The following is a 22,193-nucleotide window of genomic DNA, read 5'->3' as shown; positions in this document are numbered from 1 at the left end:
GCCTCCAGGAGCAGTAGATTTGTAGTGCAGGCACTGAGCCCCAGCAATAACCCTGGAGGCAAAAAAAATAACATAAAATAAAAATTTGAAGGGGGGGTGAAGTGGCTATTGGAAGTAGTAGATCTGTTATACAGACACCAAATTCCAGTGATCACCCTGGTGGTACTAACACACACACACACACACACACACACACACACAGAGTGGGGGCTGGGAAGGGGTGAAACTCCTACCAGAAAATCCACATAAATGCATGAACTATAGTAAGCAGGCTTTTCAGCTAATGGGTTTATCTCTAATAAGCATAATTTAGACATTGATGGTGATAGCTTTTTTTAACCCTTTAAAATAGGACTTGAGGATGTCCCTCAGCTAAGAAAATTCCCTGCAAAGCTCAGGTTGCTAGAGTCTGGGCCTATCAGACTGAGTGTCCCCCGCCCCACCCCCCACCCCCCGGGCACTGTGAGGAGACTATGTGGTGGTCTAGGTGTTAGCCATCAATCAATCAGAGCTTGGCAGGAAGAAGCATGTGCAGCCAGCACCACTGGCACCTACTTGGAGCCCAGGTCTCAGGTGGCTGCGTCCCTCTGCAAAACCCTCAGCGGCAGCTGCAGGGACATCTGGCTGGTTGAACAAAGATTTAACACTCCGCTTGCCAGAGAGAACGCAGGGTTCATACACTTGTTAACATCTGTAACACTCTTCTGAACATCTTAGTGATCTCCTTCCTGTAATTCTTCTCCAACCCAGTTATGAGACTACTCTAACTCATTGGCCCCGGTTAGCATAGGATGCTGATTCTGATTCCTTCTGCAGACCTCACCTCAAAACTCACTCCCTTCCACCCTCTTGTGGCTTTCTTCCTGCACCATCACTTCCCACGTAGTAGAGTATAAGCAGACCCTCCTCCCTCCTTGTCCAGCCTCCCGATCTCAGTCAACCTGAGCCATGGTTGCTAGAGGGAGGCCCATCCAGGGAGGGTTCCATCTCTTCTGCAGATCTTCCTGGGCTGTCTGCAGACCTCATTACTGTAGATCCCATTACAAAGTCCACACTCCTTACCTGGGTATCCAAGGTCCTGAGCCTGGTTGCAGTTCCAGATGCCCCTACTATTCTCCCCTGAACCCCCAAATACCTGAATGCCGGTTCCACAAAATGCCTTCCCATTCATGTAGACTTTGCACACGCTGCTTCCTACCAAGCTCTGATTAAAAGCTACCACCTAGGCCACAGTGCACAGAGAAGGGCTTCCCCATCTGCCCAGCAGTTTGCTTTGCACTGAAAGAATTCATCTCTGTGCTAGTCTAGGCTTTGGGGGCACAGAAAAGCCACCCGCTGGGCCTAGCAATGAGGGAAACAATTGGCCTGGGTGATGGCACACCCAGTAGAGCACACATGTCACCATGGGCAAGTTCTTGGGTTCCAGCACCCAGTCCTCATCTGTGCGTGGTGAAGCACGAATGTTGAAATGGCTGCAGGTGCCCCTCAGATTATCCCTCCTTCTTCTAGCCCCCTCTTTCCTCTCAATTTCTCTCTAGCCAAAATGGAAGAGAGAGGCAGGATTGAGAACAGGGGCCTGTGTTTCGCTTTCCTCCTTCCCTGAAGCTCAGGCCAGCTTTCCAAGCCCTTGCATGGATGGGGGTTCTTTGTAAGACCCTGATGGAATGCACCAGCACCTCATGAAGAGGCAACAGTGGCAGTTCAAAAGAACCCTCAAAGCAAAAACATGAAGAGCAGCTTATACTGAGTGTCCCAGTGACTCAACGCGTTATAAAAATAACCATAGAGGGACCGGGTAGTGGCTCACCTGGTAGAGCATACATGTTACCACCATATGCAAAGGACCTGGGTTCAAGTTACAGCCCACCTACAGGGAAGAAGCTTCACAAGTGAAACAAGGCTACAGATGTGTGTGTGTCCTTCCTCAATGTTTCTGTCTTTGTTTAATAAATAATCACAGGGAGGAGTGTGGTGACAGTGTCCCGTGCACCAACATAAGTCCTCGGCACCATCATAAGCCAGACATGAGCAGTGCTCTGGCTCATGAAAATAGTCAAGACATGACTCATTCACTAGAGGACACAATGCCATGTATGAGAACCTGGGTTCAAGCCCCAGCACCACATGTGGGAGCACTGTGCACAGGGGAAGCTTCACACACAGGGGAGGAGTGCTGTGGTGCCTCTCCTTCTTTCTCTACCTGATACAGAAAGGAAAAAATGAGAGTCTGCTGGGACTAGTGGAATCATGCAGAGGTAAAAAGCCCCAACCCTCAAAGACACGAATTTAAAAAAGAAAACGGCGGTGTCTGTGTGTCTGTTCCTTGAAGCAGAGTCCTAGAGGACACCAAAGCTATCAAGACATAAGACAGGAGCACTGGGTGCACGGTGGGGACGGGGGTAGGGAGGTTGACACAGCCCCTGTCGTCCCCACTGGGCCAGGGGCCCTCCAGCCCAGCAAGTCACAGGAGACGGGAAGCCCTGAGGTGAGATGCAAACCTGACTAATTCTGAAGGCAACAGCCCTTCAGACTGGATCTTGTCACATGACATTTTGATGAGTCTTGTTAACATAAGCTACTAACTCCTTAAAGCAAGACTAAGGACTCCTCAAAATGGATTCCACTTCCTTCCTCTGAGTGCCCCACCCTCAACATCTACTCAGAACCCACAGGGCCACCTCTCTCTGTGAAAGTACTTCTGAAAAGCTGGACGCTGTGGTTCTCCCCCCCCCCCCCCCCCCCCGGCATAGTCACAAGGGATTCTTCCCACCCGCCCCGACCCCCGCAGCCCTCTAAAAGTTGTGACTGGAACAGACAGGAGCTCTGTAAAACGAGGAAGGACATCCTCTCCCACGAAAGGCCGGCAGAGCCCTGTGCCCTGCTTCCCGCCAGCAGGGTGGCTATGCTGGGAATGGAAAATTAGTTTTTATTGTTTAACCTTCATGCTTTAAGCTAGGAAGCATCTGCTACAGTTAAAGGCCCCTGTGGGCTTTCGGGAAGGAGCCTTATGACAGCAGTATTAGTCTTCATAAAGAGCTCGACTTTTAAAATATCTTGCACCATGGGTCATGTTTAAAAAGCTTCATGTGGGGGCTTGGCAGGCCAGCTGACTACGGCACCTCTGCCACTCAGCACTCAGCATCTGCTTTCTCATGATGCTCGGAGCACAGTGACGCCACTGTGACGCCAGAGCTGATGCTTGGCATCCATTAAATCCCAGCTCCTCTGAAGAGGGTTTCCTCTCAGAGCTGCCCCAGGTACCTGCTGCTGAGGGGGAGGCTCAGAAGGGACATGGGAGGCAAGGAGGAGAGGGGCAAAGGTGCTAGTGAAAACCCCCAGGCCCGAGGTCTTCAATGTCCCACTCAAAGCCTTGGGAAAAGACATGGCTAACCTCTGGCAACACGGACTAGCTGGCAGCCAGCTTACAGGAGAGCGGAGATGGCAGGCACAGCTCATTATGCTAGGTCTTACCTTTTTTTTTTTTTTTTTTTTTAATATTGCCAGCAGGGCTATCACCAAGGCTTGGTACCTGCACAATGAACCTATCACTACTCCTGGCAGTCTTACCCCCCTTTTCCTGCCCCCCCCCCCAAGAGGAGATACAGAGAGAAGCTCAGAGGAGGAGATAAGGGAAGGGAGAGAGAGGAAAAGACACACACACACACACACACACACACACACACACACACACCAGTTTCACTGCTTCACTATTCTTGAAGCTTTGCCCCCTGCAGATGGGGGCCAGGGGCTTGCACCAGGTCCTTGCACATGGTAATGTGTGTGCTTTATGGGATGCAATGCTGCTTAATCCCTGGGTCTTAAAATTCTCCTGGAGCCTCTACTGTGTCTGCCCAGAGACCAGAAAGGAACCATCACAGTCTCTGTCCAGGGAAGGCCCATATTCCAAGGAAGCCAAAGCTAGGCCTGTGGAGGGCTGTCACCCAGGGTGAAGGCAAGGAGTCCCTAACCTTGCTGGCACAGGGCAGCTGGCGCCAGTGGGGACCTCTTTTGGGAGGGAAGAGCTGACAAAGCACAGGTGGCCGCTAGGGCCTTGCATCCAATGTTGACTTTCCCTGCCCAGAGCCCTCTGCCTTTGTTGTGCCAATGACCATAGCAGGGAGATAGCCTGGTTAGGGCAGAGTTCTCCAGGGTGGAGGCCCCATTGCTAGAGCTAAGGGGAGGGAACTTACATTTCAGAAATTCCTCAGCTCCAGAGAGGAGGTAAGGGGCGAGCTGTCAGGACCCAGGAAGAAATGAGGCCTTAAGGTGACAGGAGTAGAGACGGTGCCCGAAGGCTTGTGAGAAGCAGGGTTTACAGACCTGGGTGAACTGAGAGTTGTAACTCTTGCTGAGTAGAAGAGCACCTCTGGCTTCTGGTTGGGGTGATGGGGATGTGGGGGGTTGGACATTGACCATGAAGGGGTGGGGGCGGTGAGAAACAGGTGGAGGCACTTCAGGGAGATTCTGAGCTCACCGAAACTTTCTGATGATTCTGATTTTGCCATTTGTAATTATAGTTGTTTTTGTTACCATCATCACCACTACTACCCACCAACACCTCCAGCTCTGAAGATTAAGGATAAGAAAAGTATGTGGGACTGAACTCTCCCAAATTCTGAACCTCACCCTTTTCTTTTCTTTTCCTTTTCTCTTCTTTTTTCTTTTTTATTTTCTTTCTTTGCCTCCACGGTTATTGCTGGGGCTCAGTGAACGACTGCCACCTCTCCAGATTCAAAGGAGGTCTCGAAACTTTACATCAGGCTCAACCTGACGCTGTTGACTGGCTACGGAAGAAGGGCAAACGCTAGAAGAAGAAAAAGAAGAAGAAGAAGAAGAAGTGCTTGCACCATGAAGCCACTGCTCCTGGAGGCCTTTTTTTTTTTTTACCCTTTTGTTGTCCTTGTTGTTGTAGCCTTGTTGTGGTTATTATTGTTGTTGATGTCATCATTGTTAGATAGGACAGACAGAAATGGAGAGAGGAGGGGAAGACAGAGGGGGGAGAGAAAGACAGACACCTGCAGACCTGTTTCACCGCCTGTGAATCGACTCCCCTGCAGGTGGGGAGCCAGGGGCTGGAACCGGAATCCTTACACCAGTCCTTGCACTTTGCGCTACCTGCGCTCAACCAGCTATGCTACCGCATGGGTCACAATTCTTTCTGGGGTGCAGAAAGTGGGAGTTGTAACTTCTGTAATTACTTCTCTGCTGGACATGGGCATTGGCAGGCCAATCCATGGCCCCAGGCTACAGGCATTTTGCATAGCCATTGTGTTTCTCCCACCCCTTCTTCCTGTTCCTTAAAAATATCCATCCTAAATATCAGATGACCTCACTCACAGGTAGAACTCTAGAGGAGGGGCAGGAGTAAGAGGAAAAAAGACAAGTCCACCCAGTGTCTCTTTTCTCCCATCTTGGAGTAGCTCTACTAAGATGACAAGCTTCTGCACAGCGCCACTCACTGGCCATCTCCCTGCTACAACCCTCCTACCTCCTGCCCAGGATCTCCCCAGACTCAGGACATCATAGCCAAGAGCTCACAGTTGAGAAAAGGCAACAGACAGTCTTGGTTTCATAGGAAAATTCTGTGGGTCCTACTGCAACTTTCCCATAAAGACAGCTTTTATAAATGCTAGATATGATTGGGGTTGATTGAATTGCAGTTCCCAAAACTGTTACAGCACAGACAAAATCCCATTGGAAAACCACTACATGACTAACATCTTGATTTGGGAACACTACTGCCCCCAAGTTTCCTTGTGGGTTTACAAGAAGCTCTTAAGACACACACTTTTGTTTACAACAGCAGAGGAGCAATAAACGAGGGCAAATTTTCTCCCTTGAGGCATTATGTCTGTGTGTGTATTTAACTAGGAAGCAAGCAAGACAGAATGACACCCACAATGGTCACGATCCAGTAAGTAGTTTAGATCTACTCAAAGTTTAATTGCTCTCTTACAAACTTTAGTTTTAAGTCTAGAAACAGGCATCTTGTAATAATTGGCACTGGAATTCTAAGGGATTAATTTTACATCTAGAGCAAACAACCACTTATGCCTAAGAACTCCATGGTTTTAAATTTGTGTTCTTGAATCCACAAAACCTACTAGAAGTTGTAGGTGACAATCAAGGTTTATTCAAAGATCACAGATGTATATGTCTAAACAAACCTGAATGTTACTCCAAAAGATAAATGCTATTTAAATCTAGTTGTAGATCCCTTTTTAAAAAAATATTTTTTTTTATTTATTATTGAATAGAAATAGAGAAATTGAGAGGGGCAAGGGAGATAGAGAGGGAGAGAGACACAGAGACACCTGTAGCCCTGCTTCAACATTTGTGAAGCTTTCCTCTAGCAGGTGAGGACCAGTGGCTTGAACCTGGGTCCTTGCACATTGTAATGTGTGCACTTAATCTGGTGTGCCACCATCTGGCCCCATAAATCTTTTTTTCTCTCTCCTGCAATTTAATAATTCTCTAGTGCTCTAACCTTTAGTAGATAAAATAACATCTCTTTCACTCTCTCTGCCTCTCTGTATCTAAACTACACACACACACACACACACACACACACACACACACACACACACACACATATTTAAAGGCCCAGAAAAATATCTCACTTGGGTAGTACGCTGCTTTGCCATGTATACAGCCGGATTCAAGACCAGTCCTTCCACACTGAAGAAAGCTTTGGTGCTGTGGTCTCTTTCATGCTGAACCTCTCTGACTCTATCTAAAAAATAATGATGAAAGCAATAAATGAAATTTAGGCCATTCAAAAGTCATAGAAACTGGCAACGTCACAGGATGGACTTTTGCTCATTCAATGAGACCACTTCCCTGAATAAGACAGGCACAGCCTGAGAGCCCTTTTCCAGTGAGTTATACGCAATGTCTTGCCTCAAGCTTTGTTGGCAAATGTTTCTTCAGCTAGAGACTATGCCACCCAGCCTCCCCTGCAGCAAGGTGTGCATGTTAAGTTAAAGCCAATAGGATGCTTCTAGAAGTAATAATTTCTCTCTTCCAGGTCATTCCCCTGCTTTTCTTTCTCCCTTTTCTTTGTCTGGAAATAACAAACACAGATGTTAAATTGGACCAGGAGACAATAGGTGCCTGCTGAGGAGGCCTTCCCATAAGCCCTTGACTGCTCAACTTCTGAGCTGCTTACTATGACAAAGACAACTTCTGGGTCATTTTGTTTCCTAAGCGATGAATCTTTCTTGCAGTAGATTAGACAGTGAGTACTTCTTTGAAGGTAGAAGCATTGTGAACCTTTGGGCATTTTTAATTATCAGGGGATAGTTTGCAATGTGCATTCTGAATATTTGCAGAAGATGAGGACAAATGAGTATGAATCACCCAGGGAATTAGAAAAAACACAAACAAAAAACCTTCAGGTAAGAATGAACAGCATGTCACTCAACTACATTGGACAAGTATGGTTCTGGTCTTACCTCTATTTGTCCAGTAAGTCTTTGGAGGCATGGAGGAAGAGGGTAATCAAGAATATACCAAGGCCAGGCAGTAGTTCAACTGGTTAAGCACACACATTATAGTGTGTAAGGAGCTGGGTTCAAGCCCCTGGTCCACAGCTGTAGGGGGAAAGCTTCACAAGTGGTGAAGTAGGGCTGCAGGTATCTCTCTCCCTCTCTCCCTTCCCTTCCCTCTCAATTTCTCTCTGTCTCTACCTAATGAAATAAATAAATCATTAAAATAATAATTAATAATAATAATAAATAATATGCCAACAGGGCTGGAAAAAGAGTTCAGTTGGTTAGTGCATTACTTTGCCTTGTTCTGTGCAACCCAGGTTCGAGCCCAGCCTCACCACACTGGAGGAACCTTTAGCACTGTGGTCTCTTTCCCTATCTTTCTCTGCCTCTTTGTCTCTGTTTCTATCGGGGGGGGGAGGGGGGGGAGTAGAGGATGTCATCCTACAGTGGCAAAGCCCAGTGATGATTAAAAAAATATTCTGTGTGGCAAATACATATATTTTACCATGTTGTTTTGGAGGCATGCCTGATGCTCCCAAATGCATATATTTATCTAAATTGCATATATTTATCTAAATATTAAATAAAACACACGCATGGTAGACACACTATGAGATGTTCACAAAAACATAGCTTGCAAAATCAGTTAGTTTATGACTCATGTATTCACTCACATTTAGTGAGAGAAAAGCCAGAGCACCAATCTGCAGGGATGAAGCCCTTCTTATGCACGGAAGGCCTATGTTTTTCCAGCTCAGCCAACGCCCTGAGCCCTTTAAAAGCTCTTATTAAGTGGTTCCCCACCTGCAGGGGTGTTGTTTCTCCAGAAGTGAAGGAGGTCTGCAGGTATCTATCTTTCTCTCTTCCTCTCTATCTTCCCCTCCCCTCTCAGTTGCTCTCTGGCCTATCGAATAAATAAAGAAACAAACAGGAAAAAATGGCTTCTATGAGCAGTGGATTCATAGTGCAGGCACCGAGCCCCAGCAATAACCCTAGAGGCAAACAAACAAACAAACAAACAAATGCTATTATTAAGGGACTGGGCAGTGGCACATTGAGCTAAACGCATCATGTGCTAGGACCAGAACCAGGGTTCAAATCCCACTCCCCACCTGTGGGGAAGAGGTGAACCAAGTACTGCAGGTATCTCTTTCTCTTTCCTTCTCTTCCCATTTTCTCTAATAAAAAAGAAAAGGAAAAGGAAAAATGGCTGCCAGGAGCTGTGGATTTGTTTTACAGGCACCAAGGCCCAGTGGTTAGCCCTGGTAGCAAAAAAGGGAAAAGGGGGAAAAAGCTACTGTTATAGTGTAAGTATACATACACCTAAATCCCCTGCTTCTTACCACATCCTAGAAAGTTCCCTGATGGCCTCCTCCATATACTTTGCAGAGCAAAGCAATATACCGACAGAACTCCTACACATCAACGTTTCAAATACCTTTGCAACTACATTTCTGAAGGTATTACAACTAGGTACCAACATGAAACCAAGAACCTGCCCCCCTCAAGTCAAGAAGAAGCATAGCCACATGTGCTCAGGGTGTATTTCATGCAGAGAAATGGCTTTCAACCAATACTGGCTAGTGGGCTGAGGCTCCTGCCCTCCACACTGGGCATAAGGTAGACTCCTGCTGGGGCTGCTAGAGGCCAGGGAGGCTGTCAGCACTGGAAATGAGTGTTGCTTTATACATGGGATGCTGTATCTGCCCTAGTATTTTCTTTACTGTCAAAGACGGTTATGAGAGACTTTGTAAATTGTGGTCGGTAGGGCTGGATCACTAAGAGGGAGGGCTTCAGGGTTCTGTGCTAAAGGGGAAATGAAGCCAAGAAACTCCAGCCACAAAAAAAAAAAAAAAAAAAAAAACGAGTAGAAAAAACAGCATAGCATTACTGGTCTGACCAGAGACAGGCTGGGTAAACACCACTTTTTTGCACACATATAATGTAATATTATGCTTATGTCTAACGTTTGTTACCACTGATCTCTCAATAATAATTACAGCCACACATATAATTTCATTTTTTGGGTTCATTCAATAGCTATATTAAAACTAAAATGAAGATACAAATCTACTTATGAATGTCTGATACACACATCCTATTTTCAGCACTGGCAAGAAAAATGAAAAATCTGATTATTTTGGCAAGAAGTTTAGAATGTCACATTAACCTATAATCCTCATCAAAGTACAACACACTTGGCAAACTGTTACTTGGCAAGCAGAAGAGGAGAGTAAGTCCTTGAATACAGAGCTTATGCCCAAGTGCCTAGCACAATATGAGCACTTAATACACATGGATTGCTTCCTACGATAAGGTGTGGGTAATGCTCGTCTCCTTCCTAAACATCCTTTTCCTGGGGCGGGGTTGGGGAACAACTGGCATCTTTCATCTCCAAGCATAGATTGGCATATTATCACAGCTCCTCCTTCTTCAAAAGGGATCATCCATGTGTAATCGTATTACCTACATCTAATTGATAAAATTCTAAAGCACAGTAAGAACAAATAAAGTTCTAATCACACTGTGAGTCACACTACTAGTGAGAGGGAGCCTGCGTCTTCAAGTAAGAGCAACTCAGTATTCTGGTCTGCCCACAAATCTTTGTCTTTCTGGTTTGCCAGGGACTGAATTTCTCACAGTTAGTGGTACTCTTGGAGTGAAGTACCATGTCTCTAAAAGGCTCTGAAAATAGTGACTGTTCACCACGTTGCTCATCAGCCTCTTTCAGTTCAGATTTAGCTTTCATACTAACTACTAAGACATCCACTGAAGAAATCTCCAGACAGGACACTGAACAGTATATTCTAATGAGGCAGCTGGAGAACAAAAGGTCTCCAGAACAACAGAGCAGCAGCATAACTGGGGGTAGGGGGGGTGGTCCACTTTCTCCATCTGGGATGGGTTTTCACTGAAGACATGTTCTAAGGTCATCCACTTAAAAAAATAATAAAACTGGTGGTGTGGGAGGTGGCATAAAGCATTGGATTCTCAACCATGAGATCCCAAGGAGTTCAATCCCCGGCAATATATGTTCTAGAGTGACGTATGGTTCTTTATCTTTCTCATGAATAAATATATAAATTCTTTTAAAAAAATAGTAAAACTGTCCCAAAGGCATCAAAACCATTTTGAATAATACAAAGTATGCCCCCCTTATTTTAAATGATTTTACACTGCATTTACTCACACACATACCTAAACATATTGAGTTCTCTGCTATTCCACACACTTGTCTTCTATCCTTTGCCCAAGTTTATACTGTAATCATGGTTGTGACTTTGTGTCTTCAAGTCTTTACACTATCAAATCCTGTCTTAAGCACCTCTGTGGGGTTTCCTAGTTTTATTCATAGAAGCTTTGTTCATTCATTGTTATGTTTATTATTTATTTATTTATTTTACCAGAGCACTGCCCATTTCTGGCTTACCTTGGTGCTGGGGATTGAATCCAGGAGTTTGAACCTCATGCATGAGAGTCTCTTTGCATAACCATTATGCTATCTCCCCTTCCCCTAAGTTTATTTTTAGGGACTTAATATGAATTGAGTCTGTCACATTCTCTCATTACTGTTTGAAAGGCAGACAGCTAATGATTCTTGTCTATGACTATTAAAATGTGATAGTAATTATCTTAATTTTTACAAACTCATTCTGTTTTCTGTTTCTCCAGTTTCTTTAGATGTTCCCAAGAATATAATCATATCACATAAAGTGAGGAAGCAAATTTTGCCTCCTCTGCATGTGTTTTTTCTTAGTTTATTCTCACGTGTGATCACATTAACTGGAGTATTGGAAGCAACGTTGAGCATGTGAGGGTGTGAAGACTGAGCGCACCCTCACAGTGTTTCTGCTGAGGAGCGACTCTCTCATCCCTCTCATCAGCTCACTTCCAGTTAGAGTGAAGCGGCAAAACATGAGGAGGCTACCTCACTGTATTTTCTGGTGGGTTTTCTACAGCAAAAGGAAATACAAAACTTCGCCAATCACTTCTCAGTATCTATGAGGACAGTGCTGTTTGTCTTTTGACCTGCCAAACCATTCTCACATTTCATAAATACATTGCAATGGTATATGTTATTTTTCACAATTATCTTGACCAATCTTGCATACTTATTTTCTAGAAGAAACCCAAATTACATATTATTTAACCAGAACACTGATGAAATCAAAAGTTTATTTCTCCATTTTAAGAAGAGACATGAGTTGATCTGAAGAGAAATGAAGGATTTGTTTACTTGGCCAGAAATTACCATAATTAAGGGCTCAGTTTTGAAGTAATGGGTTAACTCTAGTTGCACGTAAATAAGCACGTGGATACATCATTCAGTATTTAGGAGACGGGATCAAAAACAGTTTAAGGAAAATGAAGTAATGAGATGGGGAGACAGCATAATGGTTACAGAAAAAGCTTTCATGCCTGAGGCTCTGAGGTCCCAGGTTCAGTCCCCAGCATCACCATAAGCCAGAGCTGAGCAGTGCTTTGGTCTTCCTCTCTTTAAAAATAAATAAGCAAAATATAAATATTATACAAAGAAAGTTATTTTATAAAATGAAGTAATGGTGCACTGCTTTGCCATATATGCAACCCAGGTTCCAGCCTCACCCGTACTGCACTGAAGGAAGCTTTGGTGCTGTAAGGTCCCTTACTCTCCCACACCCCACCTCCTTGTCTCTAAGGGGAAAAAAAAAAAATATATATATATATATATATATATATATATATATATATTATGATTTTTGCTAAAGTCCAAAAAGTACAATATAAAACAAAAAGAAAACCAAATTTAAAGTCATGGTTACAAATATTGCACTTACTGCATAAAGCTAAGCCCCAACAAATTAATGAGAAAGCAAATGTAATGTTTAGAAGTAATATGCCCTTTTTACAGGCATCTGAGCAATGTGTACTTTAATGATTCTTTGAAGCACACCATTTTACATCTGAGTAGCTGAAAGTAAAACATGCCCAGTTTACAATGATCATGTTCCGGTTTTTAGTCAACACATTTTGATTTCTTTGCTATGTACGAAAAAGCAAAGGGAGGTGAAAATTGGCGATCTCTTAAATTTGATGAAGTTACTGACTTTTAAGGATTTTCCAAAACAGCTGCATGCCCCTACCTTTACCTCATTGTAAAACAACACCACATTGATTTTTTTTTTCAAAAATAAACTAAATAAAAACTCTAGATCTTAAGAATTTTCGAATTTTAAGATAAGATCTGAGGTAAGTGGAGGAGCTTGCAGGCAGAGGTGCCGGTGCGGTGTGGGTGCCTGTGTGGATGTTAAAATCCACAGGGACAAACATGCAAATAACACTCGTTGCCCCAGGTATGCACGGGCTTTCCCCCAATCTTGTATGAAGTTATTCAATAAAACAATTATAAGGCTGTAGCATTTTCTCAAGTGGCATTATCCGGGGGAAATAAGGCAGGCATGTGAACACTGAATCAAGTGTCTCTCTGTTGTAGTTGTTGATGAAAAAGGAGTCCCTGGTTGTCTCAGCCCCCATCTCCTTCCTTCTCACCCACATCACTTCCTGCTCCACTTGCCTGTCTCCTCACCACAGATGACAACAGTAGATCAGTTACACTTATTCTCAACAGAGTCCTGAAGCAACAGATGTGGAACAGGGGATCCTACCATTACAAAACCAAAGACAGAGGAAACAGCTACCAGAGTCTTGTGAACTAAGGGAATGGTTTCTAGGTCAGGGAATTCAAACTAGTAAACTGACCCTTTGACTACCACAAACCATCTTTGTCCCTTTTCAAGTATGAATTTAAATCCATTATCTTAAAAAAGAAAGAAAGAAAGAAAGAAAGAAAGAAAGAAAGAAAGAAAGAAAAGAAAGAAAGAAGATATCTGTATGAATATTTCCCTTCACCAAAAGTGACTATTACCAACTTCAAAGGAGTTCTGTTGATGCCCCCTGACAGGTTCTTCTTAACTCTTTTATAAAGGATTAAAACAAAAAGAATACAGTCAAAAGAACTTAGCCAGCATGAGTTTCAGCAGGCAGCAAGGATCTTTGACTTAGAACCTCAAATGCAACTCACCTTTTGCACAGCTGCTTGAAAGGCCTGCTTAATTCTCTTACAGGAATCAGGTATTAATTTTGAGTCTTGACTTTCCAGAGTTGTGTCTTGCAAATCTGCATTCTCCTGAAGTTTGAAAATTCTATTAATGCAGTGAGTGTCATCTTCTGATATTCTATTAGGATCCATCTGAAGAGAAGAACACAAGGGTCTTAGACCAATTGTCCTTAATTATTTTACTATTTAAGCAAGTGTGACAGAAAGACAAAAATATTCATGATGCTAGAGACTTTATGCCCTCAGCTATTAACAAGGAGTACAGTTATCCTCAATGATTTAAAATTTTACCTTACTCATTTTTATGAATAGTTGACTCTCATACCCAAATACAAGTGCACATGAAAGATTCATGGGGAAATTAAAAAAAAAAAATAGTATGAATGTCCTTGAGGAGATGGGTCAACAAAGTCACATGCAGTTGGTTTGTATAACTCTGGGAAAATTAACATTGCCTTTAGCTCCCATGTTAGCCTGGTCTTTGTCCTTAACAAATACATTCTTTAATCAATTAAAGGAGGAGAGATCTAGTCCCTGCTTCCCTGGAGAACCCAATGCCATGAGCATAATTCCATCTGTGTTGGACCTCTCATCAGTGTTTTTCAGCTCAGGGGATGCCACTGACCAGTGGCAGTGGATATATGATCATATTTGGTGTCACATTAAGCTGAGAAGGGAAGTATACTAAAATTCTTATAATGTAAGGGTGTGTTCCACCCCAAATAGCGTCAGCAAGTTATCGACTGATCTTAAGGTTGACAGGTGCCGGATCAGCAATTCCTGAAGTACCACAACCTACCCACCCACTACCCCTGCATCTCTCTCCCAACTTCTCTTTCAGGATCTATGACAAAGTCTTTACTGTAGTTTCAGCTTTCAAGTAAAGCATGGAGATAACTGAGGGTGGGTTATTTTAATTATGGACCTTGTCCCCTTTCCAGATGCTTCATGAGTATTTTCATACTGGTAGGTTAAAAACTGGATGGGGGGGGTAGTCATACTAAGTGGGTTAAGCGCAGGTAGCACAAAGCGCAAGGACCGGCTTAAGGATCCCGGTTCAAGCCCTGGCTCCCCACCTGCAGGAGTGGCTTCACAAGCAGGTCTGCAGGTTTCTATCTTTCTCTCCCCCTCTTTGTCTCCCCCCACTCTGTCTTTCCCTCCTCTTTCCATTTCTCTCTGTCCTATCCAACAACAACGACAACAACAATAACTACAACAATAAAACAACAAGGGCAACAAAAGGGAATAAATAAATAAAATAAATATTTAAAAATAAGTTATACAACCGAGGTCCAGTCAACACCAACTTTCTCATTCTGCAGTTAAATTGTCATTTTAAAAGAAATTCAGAAAAAAAAAAGTGCAGGTTTACTAATTGGCCACCAGAAATTCTCAAAATGAAATTGTAGCCTTTCAACAAATACATACCATGAAGTATAAATTTTATCATTCTGGTCTTATAAACCTAAGGAATATCTAGAACCATGAGGGAGAGAGGGAGGGAGAAAGGGAGGGGAGGGAGGGGAGGGAGGGGAAAGAGAGGGAGAGAGAGGGAGAGAGAGGGAGAGAGAGGGAGAAAGAGGGAGAGAGAGGGAGAGAGAGGGAGAGAGGGAGAGAGGGAGAGAGGGAGAGAGGGAGAGAGGACGAGCTCATTAAGTGAAATTATTTGCAACCCACATTTTTCATATTGCCTCAAATAATTAGTATAAATTATAACACATGAGTTTTTAATGTTGCTTTCAATCATATGCCAAAAAAAGGACAAACAACCTTATGCCAATAATTATCCCACAAAACCAGAGAAGCCAGAGAAACTTATATGTCAGGTCACTGAGTTCAGACCTGGAGGATGAAGAATAGGGCAAAGGTCACAGCACACTCACCACCAGAAAACTGCTGAGCTCAAGGAACAATGTGGTATTAGTAGGGAAATGCCTGAGGACCCTAAAATTAGATCAACTGCTCCTCTGTCTGCCAAGCTAAGCACCTCCTAACAGAAGCAGGAGTCACCACACTCCACTACTAAAGGTAGTCCTAGTACCTGCAGGTTGTGGGTAGGTGCACCTGGAGGAGGTTAAAAAAGCTATTTCATTCTGTGTGGCTCGTTTTACTCAGAGCTCAGGTGATTCTAATAAACATTACAGTTTGAGAAATGTTTAAATTATCAAATATGCAAATAAGATTTTCTGTGATAAAAATGACTTCAGGTTTCCTTCGACACAGATTCAAATTGTTCACAAGTAACACCTATTAGTACAAAAATGCTACAATCCCAAGGGATAAATTTGATGCAAAGAGATATAAAGATTTTGACTCATCTCTTGTTTTTTTTTAAAAAAAAAAGTTCATTCCCTGAACCCACCACAAGCTGATTTAATCAATTTTCCTCTGTAAGGGGGCAAACTGACTCTCAAAATGCTTCAAAAGTACAACTGAAAACCACTACTTGAGAGCAACATTAAAGCCAAAACATACCAACTACTCACTATTCCCCTAAAAGCAGTCATCAAACCTGGCATACCTAATTAATACAGATAGTCATCAATATTTCTTAAGGATCAAGCGTTAGAAATGTATTTTCTTCCTAGGATCAACTGAGTTTTCATTTCAGTGCTCAAGCAGCTCTCCTTTCTTGAAAATGGAGAGCAGGAGAAAAGGACAGAGATTCTGGGTGGGGGTCAGCCACACACAGAGGGAAGGAGGACTTGTGTGCCTGTGGTTTCCCCATGGGAGGGGCTGCAGGACAGAGAACAGAGTTGGTATGAGACACTCCACAACCCTCATCACATCTAGGGGCACAAGGAATGTATTTCCCACCCAAAGAGCTACTCCCTGGAACACTGCAGTCTGTATAATGTTCCTTTCTGGTTTATTTTAGCTACTCGATAGTTTGCACATTACAAATCTGAAATGGGAGTATTTCTAGTGTAGCAAACCACTTGAAACACCCCCAACCCCACCTCCCAGTAAATTGAATTCACTAGGTACTAAAAAGGCTGGGGTGGAGGAAGCAGCCCCTTTATTTCACAGAAATGCACCCCAAATCACAGCTAACGGAGTCACAGATGAATTCATTGGACAGACATAGGAAACATCACTGAGCCTTGACTATCTGATTTAGATGAACTTTTTGAAAGTGCATTTATCAGATGAGGTAGTTCATGAGAAATAAGTACTTTTTTTTTTTTTTAACTTCCTTGAAACTTAATCATTTTCAAGGTGAACTGAGAGAGGATGTTGACATTTGTGCCACTGCGTTATCTGCTTCTTTCAAGCAGGCAGCCTGCACACCTCTATAACAGATTCACAACAGCAGCTGCTCTTGGGGTAGCAGGGAGATGCTATGTGATCAAGGGGAGGGGGAAGGGGGGACTTGATGAAAGGGTTTCAAAGGGTAGCAGTTTGAGTTTTCGGAAAAGCTTATCTTGGAAGCATTCAACTCAAAACTTTGAATATGGTCATGAATGTTTGAAGGAAAAAAAAAGCACACACATTTTACAAGCAACTTTTTCAAAGTTTCTTTTTCTTTTGCCTTTGTAAACCAAAGTATGAATACTATGTGGTAAATATATAGCAAAAGCCACAAGCTATTTTTTTCTTTGGCAAGTTTGATTGGGGGTGGGGGGAGGCTCCAGAGTGGTGGGAGCCAGTCTATACTGGAACTAGTACAGTTTTTTGTTTTGTTTTTTAATCTAGGCAGAGACAATCTACAAACACTCATGAGTCTAAATCATTTGTAAATATTCAGACATGAGTTGAAAAGGGATTTTTAAGTCACTGAAATTTTTATACTAGTCTGTGCACTTTTAAATAAATTTAAAATTAAATTGCTTTCTCGAGAATTTTCAGAGTGCCCCCCCCCGACAAAACACTGCTACTTGCTCCATTTTTCTCATCTTTTACTGTAAAATGCAGAAGTATTACCTGATACCAAATGATTTCATTCTAATTCAAATGTGTTACAAAACCCTAAGTAGTTGACTCACAGCTTCAGTGGAAATAATAAAAGTATCTTTTACTTAGTACTGAATCCTAATGCAAAGGAACTATGATAAGTGGAAATATTAAATCAGTGACAGGTCAACTGATTCTATTCCCTTAGCCAAAACTTTGGGGAACAGCCAGCCTCCTGCCTATATATTAAAGTGTTAAGAACTGTACAATTACCCTCCCAATGATCATCAAATACACACAATTATGAAAACATACCAATATTGTTTTATCTAGAAGTAAAAAAGTTCCCTGTTCCCTTGCTCCCCATGTATTATACCAAAACAAGTTTTAGCAGCTAGAGAAATAAATTCTTGCAGAACAATAAACCTTCACACCTTGGTTCCTGGTTTGATCCCCAGAATCACAAAAATATCCACCCTCCACCCCCCACCCCCCACCCCGTGGCTGTGTGTGTGTGATGTGAAACTTCCCCACATGTAATAAATAAATCTTTTTCTGAAAAAGCAAACAAAGAAACAAATTCTAAACATCACAGCATTTCATTTGTAACCACTTCAAAATGTATGTCCAACTAATTAGGAGTCCTTTATGCGTCAAAAATAAAGACACCTTGCTCAGTAAAATACAACCAGATCTAGTGACTGTATTCCTATGAACAGATTGCTCCAAATATTATTTCTTTATTGAAATATCTGACCTTTTTAAAATGAAGTGCGAAATTGGCTTCAGGATGATGGCTAATGCATTTTTACAAGTCTTAGAGAAACTCAGTCTTCATGACATTTCAGAAAACTCCCAGAGATCTACAGGTATTAAATTCACCAAATGAAAAATTCTGGCCATGTTTGCTAACTCATGTTTATTTTGGATGGGTTTTCAGAGTTCACTATTCAAGTGGTATCAAGACTGCTAAGTCATGATAGGAGTTTGCATGGTATGTATGTGGTAAATATATCCAAATGCCAGACCATTAATACTGACAGTTCCTAAGGATAGACCAAACATCTATCAATATAATGAGAGCCCAGAAGACCACTCTTCCTTACAAAGCCACTAAGATTCCCACTACTTGTGCCAGCGTAAGTCACTAGTGAGCCCTAGAACGTTGTTTATTGCCTGCTGCTCTTTATATGGTGAACATTCACTTGGCTCCCAAAATACCCCTGTAGTATTAGAAATGACTACAGGTAAAGAAATACTAAACCTTTCTTCCTTTTTGTAAAGGCTGCTCTTGTGTGACTATGAATGTTTAGTCTTTTCTTCTAAGTTCCTTCCTTATCTGGCACCAAGCCATGCACACATTAGGTGGACAGAGACTTGAATGAATGGTCCTTAACTCATCCTCCAAGGCCATGAATAGTACCTACCATGTGCAACACAGGTGCTCAATACACAGATATTAAATGTGTGTGTGGGGGTGCATTCTGGAAGGCAAAAATGGATAAAACCACTCATTTCTGATTGCAGCATAATCCAACAAAATAAATGTTTCACCACTTTTGAATACAGGTTTGCATAATCTGTGCTACAACTCACAAGTTGTATTTTTAGGGGTAAAAGTCATTAGGTAAAGGTGTTTGAAATTGAGGTGTCAATGGTTTATAGGGATGTGCATGTTTTGAGGACACAGTTTCACACCTCTTAAAAGTGTATGTTAGCTGGGGAGATGAATAGTCGTCATGCAAAAAGACTTTCATTCCTGGGGCTCTCAAATCTCAAAATTAATCCCCAGAACCACCATAAAACTGCTGAGCATTGCTCTGGTAATAATAATAGTAGGAAGATAATAATAAATAATAATAATGTGCTAATATGCCGCTAAGGTACCAATGGCCATATGTAAAAGTTGCTTTTATTAATGCATTAAAAAAAACAACTTTTTGAGAAGCACAGCTTACAGGATTTCTAAAGCTGTCCATGACAAAATGCAATTACAGGGGGTCCCCAGTGTGTGCGGTGGGGGCTGTTTTGATGCATCCAGTTTTAGTAATCACCTTTGAATCTGAACTCAGTGAAGTCCAAGACCCAAAACTCTTTTCCCATAAAGAAGAAGAAAAAAAGAAAGAAAGAAAGAAATTGCACCGTCAGCCCCCCACTTCCTCTGAGGAAAAAAAAGTTCACATCATCAGACAAGAACATTTGAATGAATCCAACTGACTGCACTGCAATTTCCAAGAAAACACGCGAGCTCAAACCGCCAGAAAGCATGCTATTACACATCCACCCCTTCCTCTCTGCCCCCCGGCTCCCAGCCCGCTACCCGCCCCGCGTGCCCCGCGGCCCTGGAGCGGCCGGTTCCCGCCACCCTCCCGAAGCGCAGGGCGGGAAGACAGGTGCCTATGTGCGGAGGCGCCGAGCTCCAAGGCGACGCAGTTAGCCGGGAGACAGCGGCCAATGCGGCGTCTCCGGGGGAGATTCAAATGCTCGGTGGCTATGGCCAGCGCCCGGCTCTGCGTGCGCAAAGCGCCAAGGTGGGTGCGCGCGCCCAGGTGCACCCCAGCCACACCCCCTCCGTGTCTGCGGGGCTAGTGGGGAGTAGACTCGGAGTTCCGAGCGCGGGGGGCTCCCCCGTGCGCCCCCAACCCGCAGGCGGCACCCACTCTCACCTGCGCTCGGAAGTAGAGGAAAAGCGCCACGCTGCAGGCCACCTGGCCCAGCCCCAGCCCCAGCAGCGCGGGGAAGAGCGAGCGGGGCGCGGCGGGCGCCGGCGGAGGGGGGCTCTCGTGCGGGGCGGCCCCGCTGCCCATCTCCTCGGCGCCGCGCAGGGACTTGCTATAGTCGCGGCTGGTGCGGCGCATGGCGCTCGCTCCTTCCCGGCTCACTGTCCGCCTCGTCCGCCCCAGTCGCGGGGCCGGGACCCAGGCGGGGCGCGGTGAGCCGGGCAGAACTCCTGGACGCGCGGACAGGGCGCCCTGTCCTTATACAGCGCCCCCCAGGCGCTGGGAGCCAATCAGCCGGGGCGTCGCGGCCTCTCCGCTCCCGCCCTGCTCCCCCGCCTCCCTCCCTCGCCGCAGCCCGGCCTCCTCCCCTGGCCCCCGGGCTGGAGGGGCTGCTGCTCTTCCCGCAGCTCCCAAACCGCTTGCCCACCTTCAGCTGAGGGCCTGGGGACGGGCTGGGGAGGGCGAGCAATGAAGGGGTAGCATAGAAGGCCCTGCCCTCTGTGACCAAAGTTGTTACCTTGTACTAGTGTTCTCTGTTTTTTGTTTGTTTGTTTAATACCAGAGCACTGTTCAGCTCTGGTTTATGGTGATGCGGGGAACTGAACCTGGAACCTCAGGCATGAGAGTTTCTACCCCCGTACTTGTACTTGTGTTCTCTGAAGGAGCTTTCCGGAAGGAAGGAAGGAAGGAAGGAAGGAAGGAAGGAAGGAAGGGAGGGAGGGAGGGAGGGAGGGAGGAAGGGTGTGAGGGAGGGAGGAAGGAAGGGTGTGAGGGAGGGAGGAAGGAAGGGTGTGAGGGAGGGAGGAAGGAAGGAGGATGGTAGGAGAAGGAAGGAGAAGGAAGGAAGAAAAGTACAGGCCAGGTGGTGGCGTACCTGGTTGAGTACACACATTACAATACGCCAAGGACCAATGTTCAAGCACCCGCTCCTCCACCTGCAGCGGAAAGTTTTCATAAGCATGGTGAGGCAGGTCTGCAAGTCCTGGTATCTCGCTCGTTCTCTCTCCCTTTCTCCCTCTTCCCTCTAAGATTTCTCTGTCCTAGCAAATAAAATAAAGCTAAAAAGTAATAAATCAAAAAGAAAAGAGGCATCAGCACTGGAATAGCCTCTGGGATCCTGAAGATAACAGCCCCTGTCATGGCTACAAATGCAAGTTTTAAATTAGGTGTTTTGGCAGACGAATGTAGGAAATTCCAGAGCCTCTTACTAAATCCAACAAAGTCACTTTCAGTAAGGCAAGTTTTGAATGTAGGAAAAATAGCCTATAGCATCCAACTAAAATTCAATTTGGAAGGCAGAGAGGGAAAGGGTTAAGGGGGGGGGAGGCTGGCTGGCAGTAACGCTCCTCCTTGAGCACACACATTATAGTGCAAGAGGACCTAGGTTCAAGCCTCTGGCCCCCACCTGCAGGAGGAAGCTTCAACAACAGTGAAACAGTGCTGCAACTCACTCTCTCTCTCTCTCTCTCTCTCTCTCTCTCTCTCTCAATCTCTCCCCTCCCTCTCAATTTTCTATCCAAATAAAGAAAATATTAAAAAAGAAAGAGAAGGAAGAAAGAAGAGGGGGGGAGGAAGAGAAGAGTATCAAAGGTAGAGGGGGGTATGACTCAATACCTTCATCTATCTTTAGGACCATGTGTTACATTCCTGCAGAGTTCTTCCTATGACCGCCCTGATTGGCATCTGTCTCCTTTTAGGACCCTGAAAACACTCAGATTTAGCCTACCTAGTAGGTTTTATCTAACCACTAGTCTAGAAAGAGGGATTTTTATACAAAGCTGAGGTACAGTTAAATGTTAGTTTCTTTTCTAAAGAAAACTTTTCAGGGTTTATTTTCCCTCCAGGGTTATTGCTGGGGCTCGGTGCCTGCACTATGAATCCACTGCTCCTGGAGGCCATTATTCCCATTTTGTTGCCCTTGTTATTATTGTCATTGCTGCTGTTGTTGGATAGGACAGAGAGAAATCGAGAGAGGAGAGGAGAGAGGGG

General features: G+C 44.2%; 1 protein-coding gene across 2 annotated transcripts in view; it reads right to left on the bottom strand.

The window, feature by feature from the left end:
• TNFSF11 (TNF superfamily member 11) overlaps positions 1 to 20,426 on the bottom strand; it is a 32,572-nt gene extending 12,146 nt beyond the window's left edge. For both annotated transcript variants that reach the window (XM_007528946.2, XM_060194768.1), the window contains exons 1-2: positions 20,151 to 20,426; positions 13,555 to 13,722 (exon numbers count right to left, since the gene is read on the bottom strand). In XM_007528946.2, the coding sequence (XP_007529008.1) occupies positions 13,555 to 13,722; positions 20,151 to 20,342 (360 nt within the window). In that variant the 5' untranslated portion in view covers positions 20,343 to 20,426. The remainder of the gene's footprint in view (positions 1 to 13,554; positions 13,723 to 20,150) is intronic.
• Between the last annotated feature and the right edge of the window lie 1,767 nt (positions 20,427 to 22,193).

Source organism: Erinaceus europaeus, chromosome 7, assembly GCF_950295315.1.
Source record: "Erinaceus europaeus chromosome 7, mEriEur2.1, whole genome shotgun sequence".
In the NCBI taxonomy this organism is placed as follows: Eukaryota; Metazoa; Chordata; class Mammalia; order Eulipotyphla; family Erinaceidae; genus Erinaceus; species Erinaceus europaeus.
Note: the sequence above shows the minus strand (reverse complement) of the source record. Positions and strands in the feature narration are given on the sequence as shown.